This window comes from Aphis gossypii, chromosome 3 (genome assembly GCF_020184175.1).
Source record: "Aphis gossypii isolate Hap1 chromosome 3, ASM2018417v2, whole genome shotgun sequence".
Classification (NCBI taxonomy): domain Eukaryota; kingdom Metazoa; phylum Arthropoda; class Insecta; order Hemiptera; family Aphididae; genus Aphis; species Aphis gossypii.
In genome coordinates, this window is record NC_065532.1 from 3,179,848 (window position 1) to 3,206,803 (window position 26,956).

The window sequence follows — 26,956 nt, forward strand, 5'->3', positions numbered from 1 at the left end:
TCCGCTATAATAAAAAAAAAATTAGCAGCCCTAAATTTTAATCAAAATATCAACGGCTTATTGAGGCTCTTGACTTGTCCAACACTGCAACCACCGTAATCTCTATTCTCTATAACATAAATATATAATTTTATTTAATCTGCTTATTATGTAGTACCTACTACTAGTACTTATAGTAGTATAGTACCATTGATCAATACTATAAAGTAGTCTAGTAACTAATACCTATGTATAAATAAGTATAAATTATAACATCTGCCATTTTTCCGTTTATTAGTGTATTTTTCAGACTTATATTATGTATGTAAGTGTAAAGCTTGATTTTTTCGTTTTGTCAGAAGTCTGAACTCTTAATATATTGTATTGAATGCGTATCGCGCTCTATTTCGGCGTATATTAGTTGGGTATTTTATTCAAATATCATACTAATAATTAGAAACTCCGTGTAGAAAATCATGTTTTATAATATTAAACATAAATATAAAACTGTAATTGGGTAAAAAAAACATCCCTTCCCATTTTAATATTTTAAAATCCTTCTCGGAACGAAATCGCACACAACTGACAATATGTAAAATATTGTAATTATTCACTGGTCCAACTCATCCAAGCAGCCCTCTCAGTGTCTCACTAAGTTTATGACATGAAAAATAATTTTTAAAGGAAATCTAATTTTTCGTAATGAACCGAATACATGGTTGATATACCATTGATATCGATGACGACATGACGTAACAATATTTTAACTAGAAATATATTTATAAATTCATAATATAATATTATACAATATTACTAATATTATGAATTATGATTGAAAATAGCAATTATCTGCATTTTTCATAATTAAGTCAATTATTACTACTAAACAGTTAAATACTCTTGTTAAAAGCTAATAATAAAAATAGTGGGATGATAATGTACAGAGTATCAATAACAATAATAATTATGTCCACAAATCTATAATACGACATGGTATACCAGTTATTTTTAACGCCTTGAATTCAATGCTAATCTATTCTGTGATACTATTATGTGTCTGTGTATGCTTCATAATGATGTCCGCAATTCGTGAACGGAACACGGTTGTGCGTTTGTCAAGAATATATTATTATTGATGTTATTACACAACGAAGTCCGAACGCTATCGTGCGGAAAATGGATAAAAATCGCATTAATATTTTATTATTATATCGATAAAATACAATATTAAAATAATACAACGACGCCCAGCGTTATTCACATCGAACATAATATTATTATTGTTATTATTATCAGCATTTTACGACGACGGCGGACGTTCGATAGTATAAATAACATGGTGCGGACTGGCCGCTTTGTTATTTTATCTCTCTCGTATCCTCAGCACCGGCGGCGTAGATTGAAACGGCAGGACGAGAGTTGTACGTCGTACAGAAAAATATAATAATAAACACAATCGACAGAATTCGAAATAATGATAATAATTATGTACGTATGGAAAAGAAATTAACGTGGTAGGGACACCAACCAGTGTCGACACTATACTTAAAGATAATAATATTATATAGTGTTGGTCCGAAGTGCGAACACACTAACGCAGACAAGCGACGTCTTGACCGTTGTTCGGCTTTTTGTTTGCGTTGTGCTGCATTTATTTACATCAAGACGAGCTGTACGAGTGGCTGTAGAGTGCTGGCGACCGACCGTCGAGTGTTGTTGACTATATAGTTGACAGTTGACTGCTGTGGTGACTTACTGACTTGTATCCCGTCCGTCTAAGCACGTCAATTTATTGTCGTACCCATCGGCTATTCGTGTACCTGACACCTGTGTACAGCGTGATTGCACGGTATTAGGTACGTGATTAAGGCACCTATTATATCGTTTTAGTACTATTATTATACCTCAATAGTTGAATAATAATTTGTTACTTTTTTTTTTATCATACTATCATGTCCATAAAGACGTAATAACAATATTTTATATTATACAATATAGGTTTATTTTATTGCGGCAAGACGTCTGTATTGACTACGTTATTTTTCGCTGTTATCCTGATCCTCGCCTGCAATTATCTGATGGTTGATCTACTATTTTATATACCAATAAACTCGTTAATATAATAATATCAGTAACTATTAATTACTGATAAATTATTATTTAAACTTGAAGAATTTCTGCCTTCCATCAATTATATTTTATTTTTATGTAAGTACATTTTTTTTGATACTTATATAACTACTTATTTATTTATTATGTTTCTGTTTTAAATGAACTAATCAACTACAGAAAAAAAAACAGACGAAAATAGGGTACTTTTATTGTTTTTTTTTTTTTTTGGGGGGGGGGGGGGCTAACGATTTCATTATAATTACTTTTTTCCTTAAATTTTTTCTCACTGATTAAGCTACGTTTTATAATTTTCTTTATTGATGGGGTATGTTATAAATATTATATTTTATAATATTTAACTGTACCTATATAACTATAAACTTGAAATTTTTTTAGGTATTTAATTACTATTTATTTATATAAATTATAATTACATAATTTACATTCAATAGATATTTTATATCCATTATAAGCAGAGTATTGTATCTGACAAACACCCATTTGTATGGGCGAGACCGTTTTCGACCAGAAACGTACCCTTCTCTTTTTGACCGATTCACTTTTCTACCTAATTTGTTAAAGACTGATTCCTTTTTTGGTTAAAACAATTTTTTCTATAAAATTAGGGCAATTATATAATTAAGTAATTTTGAAAATTATTAAAAGTATAAGTTGCATAAAATACCTATTGTAAAATAAAAGTATTTAAAATATAAGACTATCTATATTAATTTTATTTTTATTTTTATGTTAATATGTCACAATATGTATAATATTATATAAAATAATAAAATTATAATAATAGGTAGTTTTGTCAAGAGATACACTTACTAATTACTATACACTATACTATTATTGTAAATATTTGTACTGAATGGTAATAATATTGTACATAATATTGTGACACATTAACATAAAAATAATGTTAATTTATAGATATTATTATATTTTAAAAATTTTATTTATTTTATTTTACATTTTATGCAACTTATAAAAAATTATACACCAGCAATTATTTTATTTTTTTACATATATTTTATAAATTTTTGTTTTGGTCGAAAAGGAATCTGCCTATTTTAAATTAGGTTGAAAACGGCCATGCCCTTTATGTATGTGGTAAAAATGTAAAATATAACATGGTAGCGTTGCATCATTCTTTTATCATATTTTTATAGAAAAATCAATGGTTCTCATAGTGTGTAAGTAAGTGTGATATTCATGATTGTATCTCCTACTATTTATCAGAAATGCGATTCTTCAATAATTTTCATTAGGTTTGACTTAAAAATTATAATATTTACAAAGCACATACATCTTAAGACTTAACTTTAAGAAGGACTTGACAAACATTTTTCGGGAGAGATTCCCCCCAAGTCCTTTTTATTATTTTAAATGTACCTATGTCCTGCATAAGTTATTATATTATTTGTTTTCTAAAATAATTAAATAAATGCTTATGTGGGTTTATAAATTTATAAGTTAAAAAGGAAGTTACAATTTTTTACAGCATTATATGGTACCTATCTTGTTGAATATATTGATGCTAAATATTATGCAAGCTTTTAGAAAATTTAAAAAAAATAAAATAAAATGAATATAGTTATTCAGACTGTTTCAATAAAGACAGTGTTTTATTAATGGTTTATGATTATTATATACTTGATTTTAATCTTAATTTTTTTACATATTTATATTTTAATTTTATATATACTATGATGGTAACTACTATATAGATACAGATACTTTATTTTCTGTTATTTTATTTTGGTCTTACAAGCTTAACTTATATTATGAAAGCTCTGTAAATAAACAAGTGACGTATTTAATTATTATTATTATTTTTTTTAATCATGTTTTAGTGTTAGCAATTTTTAAATTTTACCACAGAATAAAAACATTACTGGACTTAATATTTTCCCCAATAATAAAATCCCTAATTATATATTTTATTTTGATTGAAATATTAATTTTAAACTATAGGTACATAATATAACATAAAATTATTATCTATTTTTCAAATTGATTACAAAATATAAATTTAGTATTTTGTATTTTTATTGTACAAATAGTTACAAAATATTAATTGTAAAAATTATTCAATTATTTGATTTAATAAAATTCTTGTAAATGTATTTGAGTTTATTTAGTCTATATTATAGACTTATAGTCAATAAGTTCATCGTATTTAAGTTACATAAAATAAAATAACTATAGTAAATTATTATAAAATTAACATATATTTTAAAAGAAATTAATTGTCTTTTTTTAAATTTGTATTCTTAAATATTTGTTATAATTAACTAATTATTACATAATTAAAATAACAATAATAATAATCATTAACAATAAAATGAGTAGATAATTGAATAATATTATTTATTTTGAATTAGGTACATTTAGAATAAATTTACTTATTGTAAATGTATAATTAGTTTAATGGTTATTATAAGACATAAATACAATAATAATACAATAACAAGAATTCACATGCGTAAATACTATAACTTAAATGATTTGATTAAATTATTTTGCAGAACATATAAGTATCTCATACATTTCAATATGGATTCTTTAATCATGGTAATGAATAAGTTACAAGACGTTTTTTCTGCAATTGGTACAAAACAAAAAGTGGACCTACCACAAATTGTTGTAGTAGGTTCACAAAGCTCTGGCAAGAGTAGTGTCTTAGAAAGCTTGGTGGGTAAATCATTTTTACCAAGAGGTACTGGTATAGTGACACGAGCTCCTTTAGTCCTGCATCTAATAAATCCAACAGAAAATGAAATTAGGGATAGTAATTTGCGTAAATCAAAAGATTGGGCTACATTTCTGCATAAACCAGATGTCATTTTTACTGATTTTAGTAAAGTCAGAGAGGAAATTGAAAATCGAACCGAAGAACTTACAGGCGGCCAAAAAAATATTACTCATACACCTATTGTATTGAAAATATTTTGTGAACGATTATTTAATTTAAGTTTTGTTGATCTTCCGGGACTTACTAAAGTGCCTGTTGGTGGCCAGCCAAAAGATATTGAACAACAAATAAAGGATTTGGTGTTAAATTTTATAAAAAATCCAAATTCAATAATATTGGCAGTAGTAACAGCAAATACTGATCCAGCAACTAGCGAGAGCTTACATATCGCCAAATCAGTAGATCCAAATGGTGACCGTACTCTAGCTGTTGTAACTAAAATCGACATAATGGATGCTGGAACTGACGCTACAGAGTTACTTTCTGGAGAAGTTATTCCAGTTAAACTTGGAATAATTGGTATTATCAACCGCTCACAAAAAGATATAAACAATGAAAAAACTATGGAAGATTCTCATAAGGACGAAAGTCTATTTTTCAATAAAGTTTATCCTGATATAGCTCATAACCATGGATCGGTTGTGTTAGGTAAAAAACTTGAGATTCTATTAATTGAAAAAATAAAAGAAACCTGTCCTAAACTAAAAACTCAACTATATGAAATGAATACTGAGTATGGAAGTAAAGTCAAGAAATTGAAAGAATTTACCAACAACTATGATCGATCTTTGCTTGATTTGATCACGATGACTACAACTAGTTATAGAGCTAGTTTGGATGGCCAAGCTAATACAAATTTTAAAGGTCTTAATGGAGGTGCTACCATTGCTAAATATTTCAAAGTCAATTTTAATAAAGAGATTAATGACATTGATCCAATGGAAGGTTTATCTCCTGAGTATATTTTTACTGTTATCAATAATGCATCTGGAACAAACATGGGTGTTTTTATGCCAACTGGTGCATTTAATCATTTGGTAAAGAAACAAATAAAATTATTGGAATTTCCATCAAGAGCTTGTGTCATAGCTGTGTATGATGAGTTAATGTCAAACATAAATAAACTTGATGATGACACTATTTCTCAGTTAAAGAAATATCCTAAATTTTATGATAAAGTGAACGAAATATTAGTAGATTCTTTATCTAAATATAAAACAAAAACTTTGGAAGCAGTTACTAAATTAATTGAATATCAGAGAGGATACGTAAATACTGAACACATTGATTTTATTGAAGCTGTGATGAAATCTGATGAATATCAGGAGCTTTTTGTAAAACAAGAAAAATATAATAAACTAGGAAAATTCGAGGAACAAGAATTTACAGATTTTCCAAATCTCTATCGTATAGAAGAAAATTCACCCTCACATAATAAAGAAAATAAACCATGGGTAAAGAACTTATCAATAAAAATGCGTAAGACTGTTGAAAAATTAACAACATGTGCTTTTATCGGTTTTGGTGATTCAGAGGAATTAATATTAGAAAGTAGAGCAGGTTTACTCACTTTATTTATGAAATGTTACTTTTTGGTGATAAAAAAAATAATTCTAGACACTGTACCTAAGACAATTATGTATGAAATGGTAAACAAAATAAAAGAGAACTTTCAGAATGATTTAATTTCTAAAATATACAAATCAAAAGATCAAAATACGGCAGAACTATTACTTGAATCTAAAGATATTGTAGATGAACGGATAAAAGCATTCAATCGTTTTGAAGCATCCGAGAAAGCCATCAGATTGATGAAGGATATTGAACAAATTTGTCTCAATTCTGAGGAATGAATCGTTAGACCTAATATATACATATGTATTTATATATATATATTTTTTTTATTACTATAATTCTATACAAGTACATAATCACATACATAATGTGTTTATAAATGACTAATAAACTAAACTTGTAATATACACCCAGTTGATAAATTTGTAATTGAATGTGTGTTTTAAATGTTTTGAAGGATTTTAGGAATTAAATGTTTTAGTATTGTACTGATTATTATTTATAAATAAAATGTTTAAATAGGTACCATGTTTAAACGTAAGTATTAAGTTATTATAAAATTACAATTGCATAAACATTATAATTACTATTATATGATTCATTTACTTGTTGAATGATAGCTAGTTATAATTAGTTTTTTTCAATGAACAGTTATAAATGTAATAGGTATTATGTTTGTATTTTTATAACATAAAATTTTTCATGTTAATTATTATTTCAACATAATATTGAAGTTACTTTATTCCATAATGTCATTATAATTAATATTAAAATAATAGATCGGCATTTCATATGAATTTATATTGGTTCTAAAAAGTTATGTGCAAAATTATTTTTAAAGGTTTAATGTTACTATGTAAATTATAAATTGTGTAATATTAATGGTATTTATTACTTCATAATATTATGTTGATTTATAAACCATTTTTAATAATCTAAGCTTGACAATTTAAAACGTTTTGTTGTTTTATGTTTTTATTTTTTTTCTAGTATATATTGGATATCAATTATTTTTAAATATATTACACAGTATTAGGATAATACAATGTATAGTATTGTCTAAGATTAAAGTGCATATTATGCTTTATGCTTATATTATTAAATAGTAAATACATATTAAAATATAAGATATTTAAGTTTTGTTGTACATTATTTTAATTTGTGACATACTATCTTTTTTTTTTTTGTATTTTACATTTTGTATATTTTTTATTAGTGTTGTAAATTTTATTACAAATACCTTTATTCTAATAATTTGTTTTTACATTTTTAATAGCATATATTAATTATCTCAATTTTTAATGTTCAATAAACGGAGTTTAGATTTAGATTTTTTGTGATTTATTGAATTATTTTCATGTGGACATTGAATATGATATCAGCAAAGACAAGTTCAAGATTTTGACGCCTCTGAGATATATACCAAAATATATTAGTGGGGGAGTGCTTATATTTTTGAAAGTTAATTATTTTTTCATTTTACTCAATTCATAATAATATATAGGCTTATTTAACATTGATAACTAAGAACAATATGTATGCTGTATATTATGTATTTATTCATTATATTTAATGTTACAAGAATTTTTTCCAGAATATTTGGGCACATATTAATACTAAAATTATCCAACTAATATATATTATTATGTTTTTCGTGAGCATTGAAGTGATTGGATATAAACAAATTACTATACAAGTTGCAAACTCAAACTATCCTAGAAATATCTATCTAGTTTATGATTAGGTACTAATTACTTTTTTTTTTTTTTATTTGCACCATACAATCATACCCATGAGACACAATAAGATATATTATGATAAAAGAAGAAATACATACATATTTTTAGCTATAGGTAAATACATGATATAAAAATTCTGTAAATATTTACAGAAATATGTGATGTGAGAGGTTATCCATTTATGACACTCATTGATTTCTAGAGCACGGATTTGTTTGAAGAAACAGTATCAAATTATACCATTTACCATAATAATTATTAATATGTAATAGAAGTTTTGCAGAAAAAAAAATTGTCAATAGTAAAAACAAATTTATTTGCTTAAATCGTTTATCTACTTGATAATTATTCATTTATTAGATATAAACATAATTTAAAGTAAATTTGGCATAATGAGGTACATAATTATAATTATTATTTGTTGGGAAGAAATTGTTTAACATGATGATAAAATTTGAAAGTTAATTGTATTTTGTTAAAAATGATTAACTTACTGAGAAACAAAATGTTTACAGTCGACAGAATTTATTATAAAAATTAGCAACTTATGAAATAGTAGTTTACATCTTGATTTTAAATTTTGAAAATAGTTAAGTATATAATTTAATAGTACTTAAATATGCTTAATGTACATCGGCACAAGGGACTTGTGGACCCACAACTTAAAAATGTAAATCCTTAAAAATAAAAACATTTTTCTATTAATACTTGACTATATTGAAGTAATTTTTATCATTAATATTAAAATATTTTATACAATATTAAATATTAAGAAAATATAAGTACCTACCTAGGTATTGTGTTTCCAGCTATTATATTACATATCAAAAGGGATAAAACAAGTAGTTTTATAAGTGAACAAATTTTCAATAAATATAATTTGTAGGTACTCAAGAAAAATCATGTTAAAATAAATCACAAAATGTGTATTTGAAATTATTGTTATTTTAAATATAATGTGAAGACTAAAATTGGTAGGAGGCGTGGATGCAAAGACCCTGTGGTCTGTGAGTTCTTCAATTTTTGTGTATTCCCAAACGTTAGATTTCTGATTATGTATCAAATTTAGTATTTAGTAGTTAGTTCAAAACCATTAGTATTCGTACAGATTACTAACAAATATACAAATAATACACGATTGCATTTAAATCTATGCTCTACCTATTTATTATAATGTTTTATACCATAGCTGGCTTAGAGTCCATAGCAGGTAAAATTATAATAAGTGGTGGTTACAAACATACGTGTAGCACCTTGACCTATATTGACTAGTGTATCACAGTTAGTATTAGTACCTATATACCATATACGAACTAATATGAATTATACAATATAGTTGGTAGTTTGGTACCATTTTTACACAACATGGCAAATTGAGTAAGACATAAAAATACTTAATACAATTTAATCACGGAATAATATACCTAGCTACAACTTAAAATAGTAGGTAACAATATAAATTTCAATTCGGTTAATACTTAACACAATACCTAATACATAAGTATTATAGAATTCTATAAAAGCGTATTTGCACGAGTATAAAATATAGAAAGGTAATCATTATTGTAATAACTACCTACCTATGTGTAATTTAATGTAAAGTATATCAAAAGTAGTGCAATATATTTGCTACCTATACAATAAAAAAGTAACTACCTAATATTTACGGACAAGGGACTAATTGCACCCAAGATAACATTTTAGTTTAACGTCAGTAAATTAATATTGTGCTCCTTATTTATACGGTCAATACGTATACCAATATTGCGCTCGCAATTCGCATTCTAATTGTTTTACCTTCAAATATTGTTGTTCAATCGGTATCAAAACATCAATTATATACTCGATTATACATAAACTATCTGTATACAAAAGTTAGAAAACTAAGAATACCTGAATAAAATAAAATAAATATAATGAGTAATTGAGTTGACATTGGACAGCGTTAGATATAAGGGAGCATCCATTGATATTTGATACTACTTCTAATATGAACTTAGTTTCAGTGGCGTGCTCAGCAATTTTGAATGGTGGGGTAAGGGAGAAAGAGATATATAATAATAATAATAATAATACATTTAAATGAATTGTAATTTGTAGTGATCCAAAAACCAAAATAGCTTATAAATGTGTACATACCTGTATATTGAGTTATTAAAATTTAAAAGTAATGACCGTAACAGCTCTAACATCTAAAAAGTTGTGAAATGTATTATAATAATTTATAATTAATTATAAAAATAGTATGTAGTAGTTGACATTGTTAGAATGTTGAGATCATAATGTAAGGACTATTACTAGTTACTACACTATTAAAAACTTATTTATTTATTATCCACTGGTTATAAAAATGTATATTAAAATTTAGAGACTAGAATATTGAACATTTATTTATGAAACGTTATTATTATTTTGAACATTTTAAGCAGACATGAAAATAATATGTATGAATTTGAATGTTAGACAAAAACAAGTTTTTATCTGTCAGATATTTATCAGCCTAATTATTTGGTTGTTTACAACACTGTGTATGGGATACCACATAGAAAAAATATGTCCGTTTTCGTCAGCTGATAAAATGAATTTTTTTTTGTCGATGGCGTTTTTAGCGAAATTTTATTCAAGATGTAAATAATAAGTTCTGGATTCGTGCCTGGAATCTGGATAGCCAATACTTTTATTTTGTTAGTTCAGTTCAGTTAGTTGTAATTTTGTCGTTTATCAATTGTTTTATTGTTTAGCATTTGTTTGAGTTACTTACTTAACGTTTCAATATGGATCATTTTAAACAAGCTCTTAGCAAAAAAGGTAAATCGTGATTATTTATTTTCTTAATGATATTATGTTGTCGCTTATACAAAATAAAATAATTAAATAGACAAATAACAATATATAATAATTGATTAAAAAAGAAACATCTGCATGTGTGGGCTTCGTCTTACATAGGTACATCAACACATCGTACATTTAATATATCAAATTTTCGTCCAGTAATCTCATTATGTATTGTTAGCTTTAATATTAGAGTGAATATCTATTATCAAACCTTTAAAAGTTAGAACATTATTAGTAATGTAGCGTTGATTTTTTTCGATATTTTAATTTTTAAACTAGATTTGAACATTTTAGGATTGCAATATTTTATATACTTATATATTGTTTACATTTTTGGGGAGGAGTGAAGAGAATCCAAACTTATGGACCCGCTGTGGTTGCGCTACTGGTTTTTATATTATTTGTCAGGAAGAAGAACATATTTAATTTCCATGAAAATGTAATTTATCTACATATAAGATAGTTTTACAAAATGAAAAACATTTTTTAAATTTTAGGTATAACGTTTTCACATTTTTTAATTGACTATCAAATGATTAAGCATGTTGCATTTTGTAAACTGAAATTAAAAGTGTAATGAATAGGTAATATATTATTATTTATATATATATATGAATTAAATGTATGATAAAAATATTTAATATCGTAGTCGTAAATAATATAATCTAGTAAAAATAATGTGACTAAATAAATAATGGGGCGGTGGAGGGTTAATAAATAATAAGTTAGATTTACCTAAATCAAATTTGTGGATAAGCCTATAACATAGGTATAATATATAGAATATGTTCTAAATATTTTAATAAATTAACTGAATTTTGTATCAAATATTTTAATACATAATATATTGTATTTATTATTATTATGGACTATTTATATTTTTGGTAGTTCTTTTTTATCGCTTGTTATCAACGTCGTTAACTTTAAAAATACTTCTTTGAATTGTTCTTGTAGGTCAAAACAACTAAGCCACTTTCCTGGTTCATTCAGCTTTCTATTTGCGCTCTTAATTTTATTTTCGAATTTTATCTTGACAAGTACTAAACATCGTGCTCAATTATTCTATACAAATTATTAATTGCAGTCAAGTCGGAAAAATATTTATAAATGTAGCTAATTGTAGCATCCTCAAACGAATTACTAAAAATTCTGTTCTCAGTCGTATTTTACTGGCACATACGAGATAGTTTTCTGCAGCAGGTCCCAGGGTTGGTGCGTTTTCTCAGCGTAGCCGCCGGAGCTTCGGATGTCTGTCAATGACGCAGGTCCCACGATCAATGGTTTTGTTTGCGACGGAATGTGTCGGCCCCGAGAATTCCTGGAATCAGGAGGGTAGATGCGATTCTCAGCGTGTCACCAGAGCCTCGGGAATCGCTTCCTGGCATGTACGCGTTACGAATACGAGGCGTGCGTTGATCAGAGGTGTCACAGACCCGTGGGGGTGATACAAGACACCATTATGTACCACTACCGAGTCGGGTACTGTTAGTCGAAGCAATATTCTTCCTCCCATCACGATTAGTTCAATCTATTCGATTGTTGGGAGATGTGCGGAGGTGTACCGTACTTATCGTCGGTATTAGTATCTCCGCTATTATAATAAAATTATCGGTCGTGACAAGGATTAGATGACGTGCTTTAATATTTTTTGGATTTTGTAAAAATACACATGTATTATTGACATATTGGTACTAAGTTTTACTCCAATAATAGTTTATTTGAATTTATTAGGAAGTCTATTTTGAATTCTTCAATAGCGAGTGGGATAGGAAAGCATTATACGAACTTACGAATTCGAACAGACGTATTACTAAAACGACTAAGATAGTAAGATCGAAATTATTTCACGGTGAAATGCCGTGAATCATAAATTTAAACGAGTTTCAACGTTTACCGATCTGAGTTTCACACCGATAGTAAAATTATGAAAACAGAGTTTACTTTTTTTGGTTAAGTCAATTTTGGACTCTTCGAGTCACATTTTTAATTACTTCATTTGAAATTAAAAAAATGTATAAATTATTAGAAATGTCAACTTAGTAAAATACATATTAAAAAATGTTTGTTTAAATATTATATTTAAAATTATTATCGCAGTAACCCTACTCAAGTCAGTAAGTTGAATATAAGTCTATTTTACTCCAAAACCCGTATTGTGGAATCCCCTTTTTTAAGTTTAGAACACCTTATATTCTCACTGTGTCCGTCTGTTCGTTGGTTACCATTATATATTAGGTATATACAGTTACTATTGTTGATATCAATATATCATAGTATAATCATGATTTACTGATAAACAATTACTATAATATTGTTGTTTATTACACTCTACAGGTCATAATTTTAAAATGGTTTTTAGAATCATGTAGTTTATTGCATTGTATTAAGATACGTTTAAAAACCGATAATTTAACACGTCTACAGCTTTGCCAACTTGTTTTATTTCTTATTTTAATTCACAATCGCAAAATAATACGTTTATGTTTTAGTATCGTACGAGTATTATTGAAGTATTACAATAATCGAAGAATTATTATCTCTATATTTCATTCAATTACCCCAAATAATAAAACAATCACTTTGATTCATTCTATAGGTACGCGTCACATAAACATACACAAGGAAATACGTCATATATTTTGTGTTTCAGTTTGTTGTTATTTTTTTTTTTAATTTAACAATTTTTGCTCATCGTAATAAAAAGTATAATATATTATAAAATAACAATACGAGTCCTCGTAACGTGGATGGCCGGTCGATTGTCTTATCGGACAGCGTATACATATGTATACAATGTACTACTACTGTAGTATTATAATACGTTGAATTTCAACATAAAAACACAATAATGAATAACAATAATACAAATAATATAATAAATATATACCTATTCAGTACCCGCAAATGTGACCCGGAGCTCGGACGGTAATCGACTGTATTATTCCAGACTACGATGACGAACAATCCCATTTGAGTATTTGACCATCGTCTGGCTAGTTTCATGAAAGAATACGGATACATAATAATATATTTAGTCCTATTATACTATGCTATACTATATTAGTCGAACCATTATTATGTCTGGCTGACACAGCCGGGCAGCTTTACATAATATTATTACGTTATGATAAGAATTTAAAAACACTGTATTTTGTGCCTGTGTGTGTAATCGATATTTCAGTAATGTCAGAGAATGAAAGAAAGTAAATTATAATATTATGACTATTAAGTATCGTCTAAAGCTATTTTAAGTTACTTCGCGAGGGCAAGAAGTACCTAGCTAGTGTCTATATTATATTATATATATAGTGATTCATCAAACATAAAATGCTCAGTATTCTCCATAATCGCCCGATTATTAACCTTTAACAGTGTATTTATTAAAATTATATAATATCATAATTTTGAAGTATATATACAGGTCACTTGCATGTATATTGTATTCATTATTTTATAATATTTAAATGTTTATACAATTTAATGAAGAGTGTCCTTGATAATACTAAATATTTTGTTCATCAAATAGGTAATTAATTTAATTTTGCAGATTTTTGCAAATGATTTTTTGAAAACTGTTATACACCAATATTTTATAAATTTAAACTTAAATGAGTGGTTTCCGTGTATAATTTTATGTTTCTATTGTTAGTATTATAGTTCTTCATGATACACATACAATTTAAAATAAACAAAATCTTTGGTTTATCATAATTTATTTCTTATTAATTATTATAGTCGGGTAATTTTTACAAATTAAAAAATATTAACAAGATTAATATTAATTATTATTATTTATTAGTTTTTAAAATGTTCAAAACCCAATTTATTTTAAACTTATCATAGACTATATAATCATAGTGATAATCCATTAGTACGTGGTTATAAGTTACATGGAATTAATAACTCAGAACATACTCAACCGAATTGCGATTTGGTGCATCAACATTTTCAGTAGTCCGCATATTTGCTTAATCAAATTTATAACCAAAAAGAATGGTTCTTGTTTGAAAAAAAATTAATTTGTAAATCTTTTTTGGGTTTTATAAAATAACTAAGTATTTGAAAGTATTATTAAAAATTAGAATTTAAATAAATGCATTATTAAAGATTACAATAGTGAAAAAGGGGAGGATTGAAGTTGTTTTATCGAATTACCCTTATTAACAGCTGTTAATATATTTAATTTTTGTTGAAGAAATTATTGTGCCTATGTAGTACTGGTACCTATATAAAACTTTTTTTTTTAAACCATTCATCTAAAAATAAATAAATAAAAATAAATTCTCTAGAGATGTTTGAGTTTTAAGCATTAAGCATTAATAGTAATTAAAAAGTGTTCGGTCCGTCGCGTTATTCGTTTTATTAAAAAAAAAAATAATAATAAACAATACAAACAAATTAACACAATACTTAAAATAAATCTAATGAGCAAATTAAAAAAATAATTAACGACGATAAACTGAACTATTATATTGGTTGTGCAGCTTACAACCTATTATTTTATTATACATTGTACACAACTATAACGCAAGGAATCTGAAATTTTTTACCCAATGTATTATTAATAATAATACTTTTTTCCGTCAATTATAAGCAATGATTATTCATTATTTATTATGATTTAAACTTACAAGTGCATTGTATGTAAATATTTAGGTAAATATATTTATTGTCATTATTATTAATAGCCATATGTAGCATGGGCTACATTCACATTATAAATTATTACAATTATTATTATTTTGAAATGCATTTCAAAAATGTTGTAGATATTTTCTAATAAGTATTTAAATTTTAAATACAAATATAAATCCTTTTTAAACAAATTGCAAATACTTTTGAATAAATTTTACTTGTCTTCGGTATATAACCTTCAGGAGTGAAATGCGTCCTATTGTAAGCTTTTTGGTATATAAATATTCATGCATGATTACTGAGTATGTTTTAAAGTGAGAGGAGGCAAAGTCATCAAACAAATTCTTCTAAAATTTAGCATACAAATATTATTGTTTATTTTTTTAGTATTTGTATTTTGAAGTATAAAATCATAAAATGAATATTTAAAGTATGGCTTAAATATTTTTTTCTAAAAGTTCTTCAAACGTATTTGAAATACAAAACAAGTATTTTAATATTTAATAAGTATATGGACCAGTGGAATTATTACTTAATGGTGTATACGGGTTATATACTGATAATATAGTAAGCTTTTCATAATAAAATTTCTAGTTTGCATTTGGGCAATAAAGCTATTCTCAACACGAAAATTTTGATTTTATTTGTTTGCTTATTTCGCTTTAATAAGATTATTACATAATATGTTAAATATTTATTAATTATAACATGACAAGGTCGAGGTTGATCAGGTTGGTGTATTGAGTATTCGTCTTGAAGTATCACCGGGGAGAGATTTATGAATTATATCTTAATAAGGTTATCGTAACGTGTTTGTAAACAAGATTTATTGTATCCATTTTTTTATATTTATTTATAATGTACGAATCATGATACGTTATAAGGTAAATATTTAAGGATATTGGTCAATATGAGTATATTAAAGTCTATTAAGTATATTAAGTCTTAGCTCAATATTAAGCAGGGTAATGGGTAATGGCCCGTTGTTCAATTTTTAAAAATTACGTAAAACCTGAAAATGGATCAACATCGTGTATCTGAAAATCTATTCTCTAATAATGAAACAATATTAATTAAAAAAAAATTCTTACGTTCACAGCTATTTCCCATTTTTTTTTTTATCAGAAAGATATTAAGCTTTTATTTTCGACTCAATCGACGGTGTCTCTCAAAACAACAATTTAATCAAAATTAACAAAATATTTGTAAATTTTCTTCCAACAAATATTATTCGCATCTAGGATTTTTAAGGATAAATATTACATTTATTAAAAAAAACATATTTATTTCATGGTACATAATAAGCTTATAAAAAGTAATTAGTACGTTTTCCTGGTAACCATATTGTAATTAATTTAAGAAGGATATAATCCCAACAAACGTATACTAACATTAGACCTTATTAGACCAACTGTCTAAGTATAGTATAAAACTTACAAGTTCTATTTCCTTTCTTAGAGCCGATTATATTGTTTATGGTATTAACCCAATTAAGAGTTTCATATTGAAAATTTTCATATCACACGATGATGTTTAACTAGCTATTATGATGTTTATAAACTATGTATGATTTCACCAACTTTGGGATTTTTCTATCCGACACTACTAATATTAAAGTCATATATTTGGTAGGGTAAGATTCTTTCGTAGGCTGTTATAAGTTCAGATATTGAAACCATGCAGTCTATTTGATATCAAAAATTTCAACCAATAGGGAAATACAAATATATATCTATTATTATAACAATTCAACTATCTAATAATCAACCACAGTATTAAATACTCCATTAGAGAGACATCAAAAGACCGGCATCACTCACTTTATCGTTTACTCCATTATGGTATCGCCACCATAACTTCAATTAACTAAGGAGTCCCGAAATAATACACCTCAAACTCTAAAGAGCAATAATAATGGTAAAAAAATTTATATATTACATTAAACTGAACATTTTATAGTTATAATATAAGAATATCTCAACCCAAGTAAAAAGTATTCAACCAAACACAATATTCCTTTGTATTAAATTCAATTACTAATCAAAAACTGTTTAAACGACTCTAATCCAAGAGATTAATGTTTACCTTAAACCTCAATAAGCGTTATAATTATATTCAAAATAATCGATTTAACAATACCTAAGTCCTAAATTATTAATAACTCTGAGTAATAAAATCAGATTAACTAGAATAGATGTATGTATACTAGAACATTTTCTTAAGTATTGTCCGTGATAACGAACCGAACATCTGCAGTAATAATTATGAGAAGGAAAAATCCATTCAATAAGATATTAACTAGATATAATTTTTTTAACCGACAACCGGGAGGGGACTGCTTTCGCATTGCTTCCTCCTGGTCGCTATCGTTTATTTGAAAAACAAATCTTAACAACGGACAATGGTGGGTTGATGGGACAGTCCCTCATCTAACCCCCTTACAGATAATTACAGTGATACATTTGCATAACGTTTTGTTGCATTGATACCTGCTCTTCTAGGGCCGATCTGAGTCCGTTGCCCTGGAGTAACTAGATATATCTACAAGTAGGTAATGGGAAACATTTTAGATAATGACGAACTAATTCCACTGAATAATGGCAAGTTTACTCGTTTCAATCTTGACAATGGAAAACCTCGGTAATTGATTAACCTTCAACAAGCTCAAGTATAGCAAAATATTATTTAGGATGGAATATAATAATGCTACTTGATGAGAAACACTCAACTACATTACCACAACTATAGAAATGTAATTGAAAAATTACCGAAATATAACTGAAACAAAAACAAAATGTTTTAATATCATAATATTGTATTCTCATTATAATTTACATACATAATATATTTGTTTGAAACCACTGTAGGTTAAATAACCACTTATAAGTATTTTTAGACAAAAAAACTATAGTTATGTAGGTACGTAAACAATAAAAACTGAAAATTAAAGAAAAGGATTTCTTGTTTGAATTTCCCATTTCGTCAAAATTTGAAATTTAAATATTTATAAAAAAAATCGCTTCAATTTATTTTTGTTAGGTAATATTTTGTATTAAATTTCCAAAATTTTTATATATAAAAAATAGGTAGATGATACATAAATTGGAAATTTTATGAAATAAAATATAGGAAGTTTCTTATTTCTATAATAAGCTCGATGTTGATAATATTTTGAAAATCTTATCATATAAAATGCTAAATTACATATTTGTTGAAAATTCAAGTTCTTAGTCCTTACAATTTATTTGTTTTAATTATAATAAAAACAAAATTAATTTTATTAAATACTATAGTGTTTTGTGTAAGAATTTATATTTTAACATGATTTCTTCTTTTGTTTTTACTATTTAAAAATACTACATATTTTTTACTTTTGAACCATCAAAGTACTACTTATATCTAATATTTTGCCAGAAACAACCCTAGAAATTGAATATACCTACAGTCATTATTACTGCCTCAATAGGTTATAAAAATACATAAATAAATTAATAAACAATAATAATGATAATAATAATAAGAAATACGTATAAATAAATAATATTCGTATAAGGTATCCACTGTTACATTGCGACTACGTTATACGGTTGTAATACCTTTTAAACGTTGGTTAAAATTAAAATCGGACCGAATATTGCAATGCTTATTGCGTGAGTTTTGATATAAGTACCATATACGATATTCTAGCTGTTTCTTTTTCAAAGTAAAACATTGAACACTGCAGGATTTCGCCTGGTTGGTTTCCGACTTGTGCAGATCGCACAACGTACGTGCATCGAAAGATAAGTACTCTCACGTAACCCCGACGAAAATAACCCAAGATTTAGTTGTTTTAGTTCAGGACCAAGGTAATCGTCCTGGTCTGTGAACATTTGATGAGAGCCTCTGTTTTTATTTCGTTCCTACGTCAATAACGGTTCGTTGTCGCGCATATTAATATTAACTATAGTCGACAGATATTATTATTATTATTATATTATTATGACACCGTCGTAAAAATGCGTGATTATCGAGTTAGCGGAGATGTGTTACAAATTGCATAAATTACTTATAGACACTGTTATTACTTATTATTCCATCGGTTCGTGAAGGCTATACGTAAAATCCGAACATTAGTGTAAACTTTTAGGTCGACGAGAAATTTATTTTAAATAAATAATTCTTGTCCCGTGAAGATAATAGTAGTTAGTTTTTTCAAACGTATTCTTATATGATTTTGTGAAAAGTTTGTAAACAGTTGGGTGTATCGAGTACTCGTCCAACAATATTATTATTTATTAAGTTTAGAAAGACTTGTAGTAACTATTAGATAGTTAAGTATAGGTAGGCATTTTAATAATCTATACTGGATGGAACGTAGGTACTTGCATTGCCTATGGAAAATTTATAACTGAATCTTTTCAAACGTATGAAGAGTTTTCTTTTCATAATATGAGTACTTTTATTATAACTCGACCAAAAAAATGGATGTATCTAGATTTTATATACCTACCTAGTACCTAGATAATTTTAGAATCTGAGTTTCTTTCAATAAAAATAGTTAATAAGTAATTGAATTACAGATATAGGTACTATAACTTATCATAAGATAAATTAATGTTTAGATTCAAGAATTAAGTAAAATTAATTGTAAAAATAATTACTCTTGGATGAAAACTGTATTTTACATTTTTAAAAAGTTTTAGGTACTTACGATATTTCTTTTTACAGATGTAGATTTCTACACCTTAATTTTAAATCTCATATTGTTAATAGTGTAATTATATACTACAATATAGTATATAATATTGTGATATAGCAGTATATAAAATTCCAATATTTTAGGATTTTATTTTTTTTTTAATTAATACGTTATTGTTAATGCACATACTATAAAAGTTTTCCAAATTATAATTTACATTTTAACTTCGTATTACCACGAAATTACCAAAAAAAAAAATCCACCATCTTGTTTTAACGCTAACGGCTGCCAGCACGAGGATACCAGTATACCACAATAGTCCACAACGATTCGTCAACTGTTTGACAGATTGTATACCGGACTGAACAGAACGGCAGATGTGACCAACCATTTGTCCAAAGTTGTTGAGATAGGACGAGAGTTGTGGAAGGCATTTTAATTAATTTATACAAAAGCTTCTAGGATAATGAAAAAAAATGTATTAAATGTATGTGTATTTATAAATAATGAAATTGGGAACGTGTTTTGGATGAATTGAGCCAATGATTGATATTTACCTATAAAACAGTTTCGAAGAGTTTTCTTAAAACAATAAAGTTACGAAATTGTTTATAGTTGACTAACATACGTATTATATTATAATTTATAGCTTTGTTTGGTTAGTGGTTACGAGTTAAATAATTTACAGATTCATGATGTATTTATTATTTAATGAAGTTATAATAATAATATACAAACATTTTAATGATTGAAAAACACTGTAGTAGGTACATCTTAAATTGTGTAGGAACCATTTGTTTTCTGCAAAATATCGTAAGAAAAAGCTATGAATTAAATATATTGTACCTACCTTGAATTATTGTATTTTATACATTATAAATTTAAATTTATATTGTCTTATACTTTGTTATTTTAGGATTGGACACTACAAATAAAATACGTTCAACTACGAGATGCCGGTTTATACGAGTGTCAAATATCATCACATCCACCGAAAAGCATTTTTATCAATTTAAAAGTTGTCGGTAAGTAGTCACATATATATATATCTATATTAGTTAACGAAAATCATATTTAAAATTGCAAATGCGCTTATGTAGTTTTGATTATAAATAATAAATGAAAATTAATTTGTTTGCTATATTATTATTAATTATATTTTAACTCATATTATGTAATGAATAATAAAAAAGATTTATTAATTCAATTTAAAACATGATAAATTATAGAAGGTGAATATAACGAAATACCTTTTTCCTATGTTGATTACTAAAACAAAAGATAAAATTCGTTTAAAATGTATGTAGTGAAAAAAAAACGTATTTTTCAGTAATTATAAATATTAAAATTTATATTTTTATATTGAAAGGAAAAATATAATCGTACAAATTTAATAAGATTTGTATGCGTTTACATATTTTTATTGAGTAGTTCAATGTAACATGTGGACAAATAATTTTTTGTGAGAGACTAGTTAATTTTACTTATAAATCTTAGCTTAAAAATGAATATTTGAAGAAAACAATGCTAATATTATAAATAACTTGATAAATTTAATTTACTACAATATGGTTTTGACAAATTGTATTCGTATTTGTTAATTTTATATCCCGGAGCACTTCCTATATAAAAATGTATTATGTATGAAATATATCAAAAGTTGAATCGATTATTAAATATTTTTTTAAATAATTATAAATATTTAAATTTATGTATAAGGAGGGGGGATAACAAATGAACTCGTGCCACTTTAATTAGATTTCAGTTCCTCGAAAATCAGAAAAATTTCGATAAATCGTCTTTTGTTATCTGGAACGATGGGGTACTTACTAAGCTTAATAATTATAACGATAATTTAATAGTGGCCTACTATTTGGAATATCATATTATAACCATCGAACTACGGGATTCATCAAATTATAATATTATAATTATGTAGTCTCGTCTAGAATCGTAGTTTATTGGTAGAGATAGAGTTGGGTTTTAGTTTCGATTTTTGCTAGAACTACGAAATATAGTGATCGTGTGTTTGGTATGCCTCAATAGGTATTCAGTATTTCTTAAACCCCAAATCGTCACTTATAGCTGTTATAATATGCGTTCGACGAAAAAAAAATACCTAAAATTGAAATTGATGAATTCGAATGACCAAAATGTCCTTTTCAAGGATTGATCAAGTTATTTTTTTTAATACATTTGGGATTTAGGGATGATATTGTACAGTCACACTGGGCCGCAATGATATATGCATAATGTGTCTTGCTGATGCCGATCTCCGGTCTTTTCTGGTTTGGTTTCCGTAGTATAAATATATTATTATATAAGCAAATACACTGTAATTATATTTATTCATAAATATTAAATAACATACGTTTTACTGGTGATCTTCATTAAGGGTAATATATGGAAAGTCTTAAAATAATGATTTAAGAAAATTAAAAAATTTTAAATAATATATATTTAAATATAAATAAACAGTAATGACGATTCTTTACACTACGGTTGTTATATGTTTTATCTAGCTAAAAAAAGAAGAATATAAAAAATAAAAATAAATAATATAAATAAAAACAATATATAAAAAAAAAAAAACGTTTACAGAGCATGTCAAAAGTGACTCTGAATTCTAAACGGTCTCATTCAATCCAAACGTAGTATTGCTTCAGAATCAAGTAACCCATCAGGTTAAATAAATAAATAGCAAACCGCTACTTGAATCTTCAGATACTCTGCATAAAAATGTCTAAACAACCCTGATAGAAAACAAATCGAAACCGAACAAAAATATTGTTAAAAAATGCTGTCCATCAAATCAACAGCCTATAATTTAAAAATCCTAACCAGAAAATCCAACTTAGTCGTAATTTCCATCCATAAAATCTAACAATAGATATAATATAACATATAAATTGAGGAAAATGGGGGTATTCAGAAATCTACCATAATAATGTTCTCAACAAAACTACAAAATATAAACTTGCTAAAAAAACTAGAGTGACATTTTTCATATTAAATCCTTCCTAAATATTAAAATAAAGATTGAAGAGCTACACCAAATTTACAACCCATGGGTATGCATTACTTAAATAAGCAATTAAAATCTATCTTTGCATATAAAAATCTAATTTCTGAAAAAAAATTGAGATCACTTTAGATTACAAATTTTCGTTATCACTCTGTTAAATAACTATTCAGTATAAAAAAAACGAGTAAGTGGATACCGCTCTGTGGTATACATTAGGTGCCGTATGGATCATTATTATATACTATATAGGAGTGTTAAATTTGATTTCAATGATAAGTATCATTGTATATGAAAAACGATTCTAAACGAAGGTGATTTGTCAGCCTAGAATATCATTTCGTATGGTTGGTCAAAAAGGGTTTATGTTTTAATAGCCTGAATACACCAGAATTAAAGTTCTTTTATAATTATTATAAGCTAAACTCATGGAAAATGTATTGAATTTTCAATTCTTAGCTACTTATACAAACATTTTTATGAATTATACCTACAAAATAATTTGCAAATATTCATGGTTTTGACGAAATTTTGTAAATATTTGAACTTCAAATGTTAATAAAAAAATTGTGCCTATGCATTCTTATAATTTTTTAATCACTATAAAAATAACTTATGAGAAACTTTGTATTAAATTTTCAAGTATTTTGATTGCGCCAAAAAAATTGAAAATTTCAGTTGTCTATAAATAGCTCAAAAAAGTAAAAATATTTTGAAAACTAAATTATGTAAAAAAAATGTCAATCTAAATAACTGGTAAAATTTTCAAGTATCTACGACTTATACTTTTTGAATAATAACAAATATTTAAAAAAAATCGTTTGAGGATAAATCGTTTTCGTTACGTTATTTCGTAAAAAATTAAAATTTAAACGCACTTAAATTTTTTCTATAATGTTGCTTCGAGTTTTCTCTATAGCTACTTGAAGGAAAATTTATTGAAAACTTAGTGTTGTATTTTTAATCCGTAGTTATAAACACAAAATATTTTATGATTTTTTAACTTCAAAATTACTTGCAAATTTTCGCGTTTTTGACAGATTTCGTGAAAATTTGAACTATAAACGCTTATAAAAAAAAAAAAATTGTGGCTAACGATTTTTAATTTTTTTTATCGACACTTCAAATAAAAAATTCTCATAAAAATCAAAAATTTCAAGGGTCTATAAATAACTTAAAAAAGTCAAAAATTCTTGAAAATTTAACTGTCTTACAAGTCTTACAAGGGTGAATAATAGCGAGTCTAGTAATGTACTACCTTCTAAGTTATACTAAGAAACTCTAATCCTATGTATATAACTCCTATACTCCTGATGTATGAGAACGTGTTGTGTTTAGTAATTTGGCCAATTGGTCTATTAATCGAATATTAAGAAGTTCCAATGTCTAATTTCCGCCGAAGTGGAAATAACATTGTTTGACCTTTGATTTCGGTTTTAATAAATTAATTAATAAATCATATTATATTAAAAGTGATATATTTCAATAATAATATTATATTAATTAATTGTAAAATTTGTATATCGGGCTTATTACAATCGTGTTTTGACTTTTAACTTTTAACTTTCACCTCACTAGTTATAACTGATGTGCGTCAACATGTGAAGAATTTACAATATGATTTCGTGATTACATCATCAATAATTAATAACACTAATGACACTGGGTCTGGACCACCTGTTGTAATATATTTTGAATCACTATTTAAATATATTTAAATAAATTGCTTGTTTAAGATGTCTATAATAAACTGTTTAAAGTACACCAGTGAAACGCCTTTTCACTATAATAATATATAGTAGATATTATTCTGTTGATTATTAAGATGTATACCTACGTTATGGGCGCGTGATTAAAGTTCCGTACTTTTCGAGTATTTCATGTTATAACGACCACATTATATTATAAGTATTACTGCGGTCCAGACTCACAATATAAATTCCCACATGATATTATCTTAACCACAGGTTAATATAATAACGTAAACCATCCGTCCTGAATCGTTGTATATATTATTATCATTTATCATCCGCCATATAATATTTTAATGATGTATGGTAATGGCCGACCCGGAAATGTCTATCCTTACGTCGACGGACGAGACGTGACGTGGCACGCGTTGTTCGTAAATGCAATGTACGCGTAAACCTAAATGTATTGTATATAATATAGTGTATCTTAAATATTTTTATCCTATTAACTTCTTCAAATATCTCAAAACCCTTTTTCTCATCATGAATATTTCCTAACCGTAATTATTACAAGCGATCTTCGTATAGTTTTTGTGTGTTTTTGGCTATTTCAGTAGGCCACTAAGTTGTAGTTCACTAATTAATTTCAAATTATTTTCCAAAATATAAATTTAAATAATTGTGATTTATTGTTTATTTTACTAGGGAGTATATCATATAATTACGCGTTTTATTATTTTTTGAATCTTTCATTTTTATTATTATATAAGATATAAAAATAAAATTTTTAAAAATATTTATGTTAGGTAAGCTGTTAAATATTCAATAAGTATAATGTGTTTAAATTATTCAAATTAAATTATGTTTAAAGTGTCCAGTGATATAGTCGTAATTTTTTTAGTGAGTATACGCTTAAATGTGCTTGGTATATAAACGTTGAGGGCAAAGCTCCCCACACCACCCACAACCATCACACATATATATATATATATATATTGTGTTAATGCGTTGTGTTATAAGTTTAAAATCATATAAAGAGTTTAACAAAATAAAATAAATAGGAACAACAAATATAATGAACAATTTTGTTGAAATAGTTTTTTTTCTTCAAAATATAAGTTGTTTACTGCTTTAATGAGAGAAAATAATATATTCCTATAAAATACAATACCTAGATGAATTACTTTTTCTTATTTTTTGTGTACTTAGGGATAAATAATTTTAATAACTATAGTATTTTACTGTTTACAATGTTTACATATATATATATAATTATATAGTAGTAATATACTCTTAATTAAGTTTCTGTACAATATGTATCAGAAATTTTTGATTGTTTATTGAATTTATTAGGTACTATATATAATATATATTATAAATGATTTACAAGTATATTTATTTTGATATAATTTAAAATCAACTCAAATTGTCCATAAAACAATATTGTTTACCAGCTTATTATGTGAACGATCATATTATAGTATCATCAATGGCCTACACGATTGGTAGGAGTATAGGACTATCCTTGGTGGCTATTGGTTAGAAATCATTAAAAATTAAATAGTTACCTCATGGTCATAACTACAAAAAATATTGTTCATAATTGAATTGGCTAATACCTTAATCAATTAAAAAATAACATTAAAAAAAAAAAAAAAATACTAAGTAAAGTAGATACATTTAAAATAAATTATATATCAAAGAATATGAACGATGTGATTAATCACATAAGTCTGACGCGATTAAAAAACAAAATGTGGAAATTTAATCTTGTATAGTATCAGTATTATTGTTCGTCGTCTGTAATCTAACACAATATAGATACAATTGGTTAATTATTTTAAAAGCGTTATAATATTTCTACTATTGTTTCTTATAGATGTATTTATATCAAATATGTTAAACAAATCGAAATGTTATGACTAG

At 26.1% G+C, this 26,956-nt stretch overlaps 2 protein-coding genes across 4 annotated transcripts in view; both read left to right on the top strand.

Annotated features, from left to right (window-relative positions):
- LOC114128981 (hemicentin-2-like) overlaps positions 1 to 26,956 on the top strand; it is a 364,378-nt gene that overhangs the window by 289,084 nt on the left and 48,338 nt on the right. For all 3 annotated transcript variants that reach the window (XM_050204625.1, XM_050204624.1, XM_027993598.2), the window contains exon 5: positions 21,234 to 21,342. In XM_050204625.1, coding sequence (XP_050060582.1) covers positions 21,234 to 21,342 — 109 coding nt within the window. The remainder of the gene's footprint in view (positions 1 to 21,233; positions 21,343 to 26,956) is intronic.
- On the top strand, positions 903 to 7,755 carry LOC114128980 (dynamin-1-like protein). The gene is made up of 3 exons (XM_050204623.1): positions 903 to 1,835; positions 1,978 to 2,187; positions 4,626 to 7,755. Exon 3 carries the CDS (start codon positions 4,654 to 4,656, stop codon positions 6,703 to 6,705), a length of 2,052 nt encoding a protein of 683 aa, XP_050060580.1. The 5' UTR covers positions 903 to 1,835; positions 1,978 to 2,187; positions 4,626 to 4,653; the 3' UTR covers positions 6,706 to 7,755.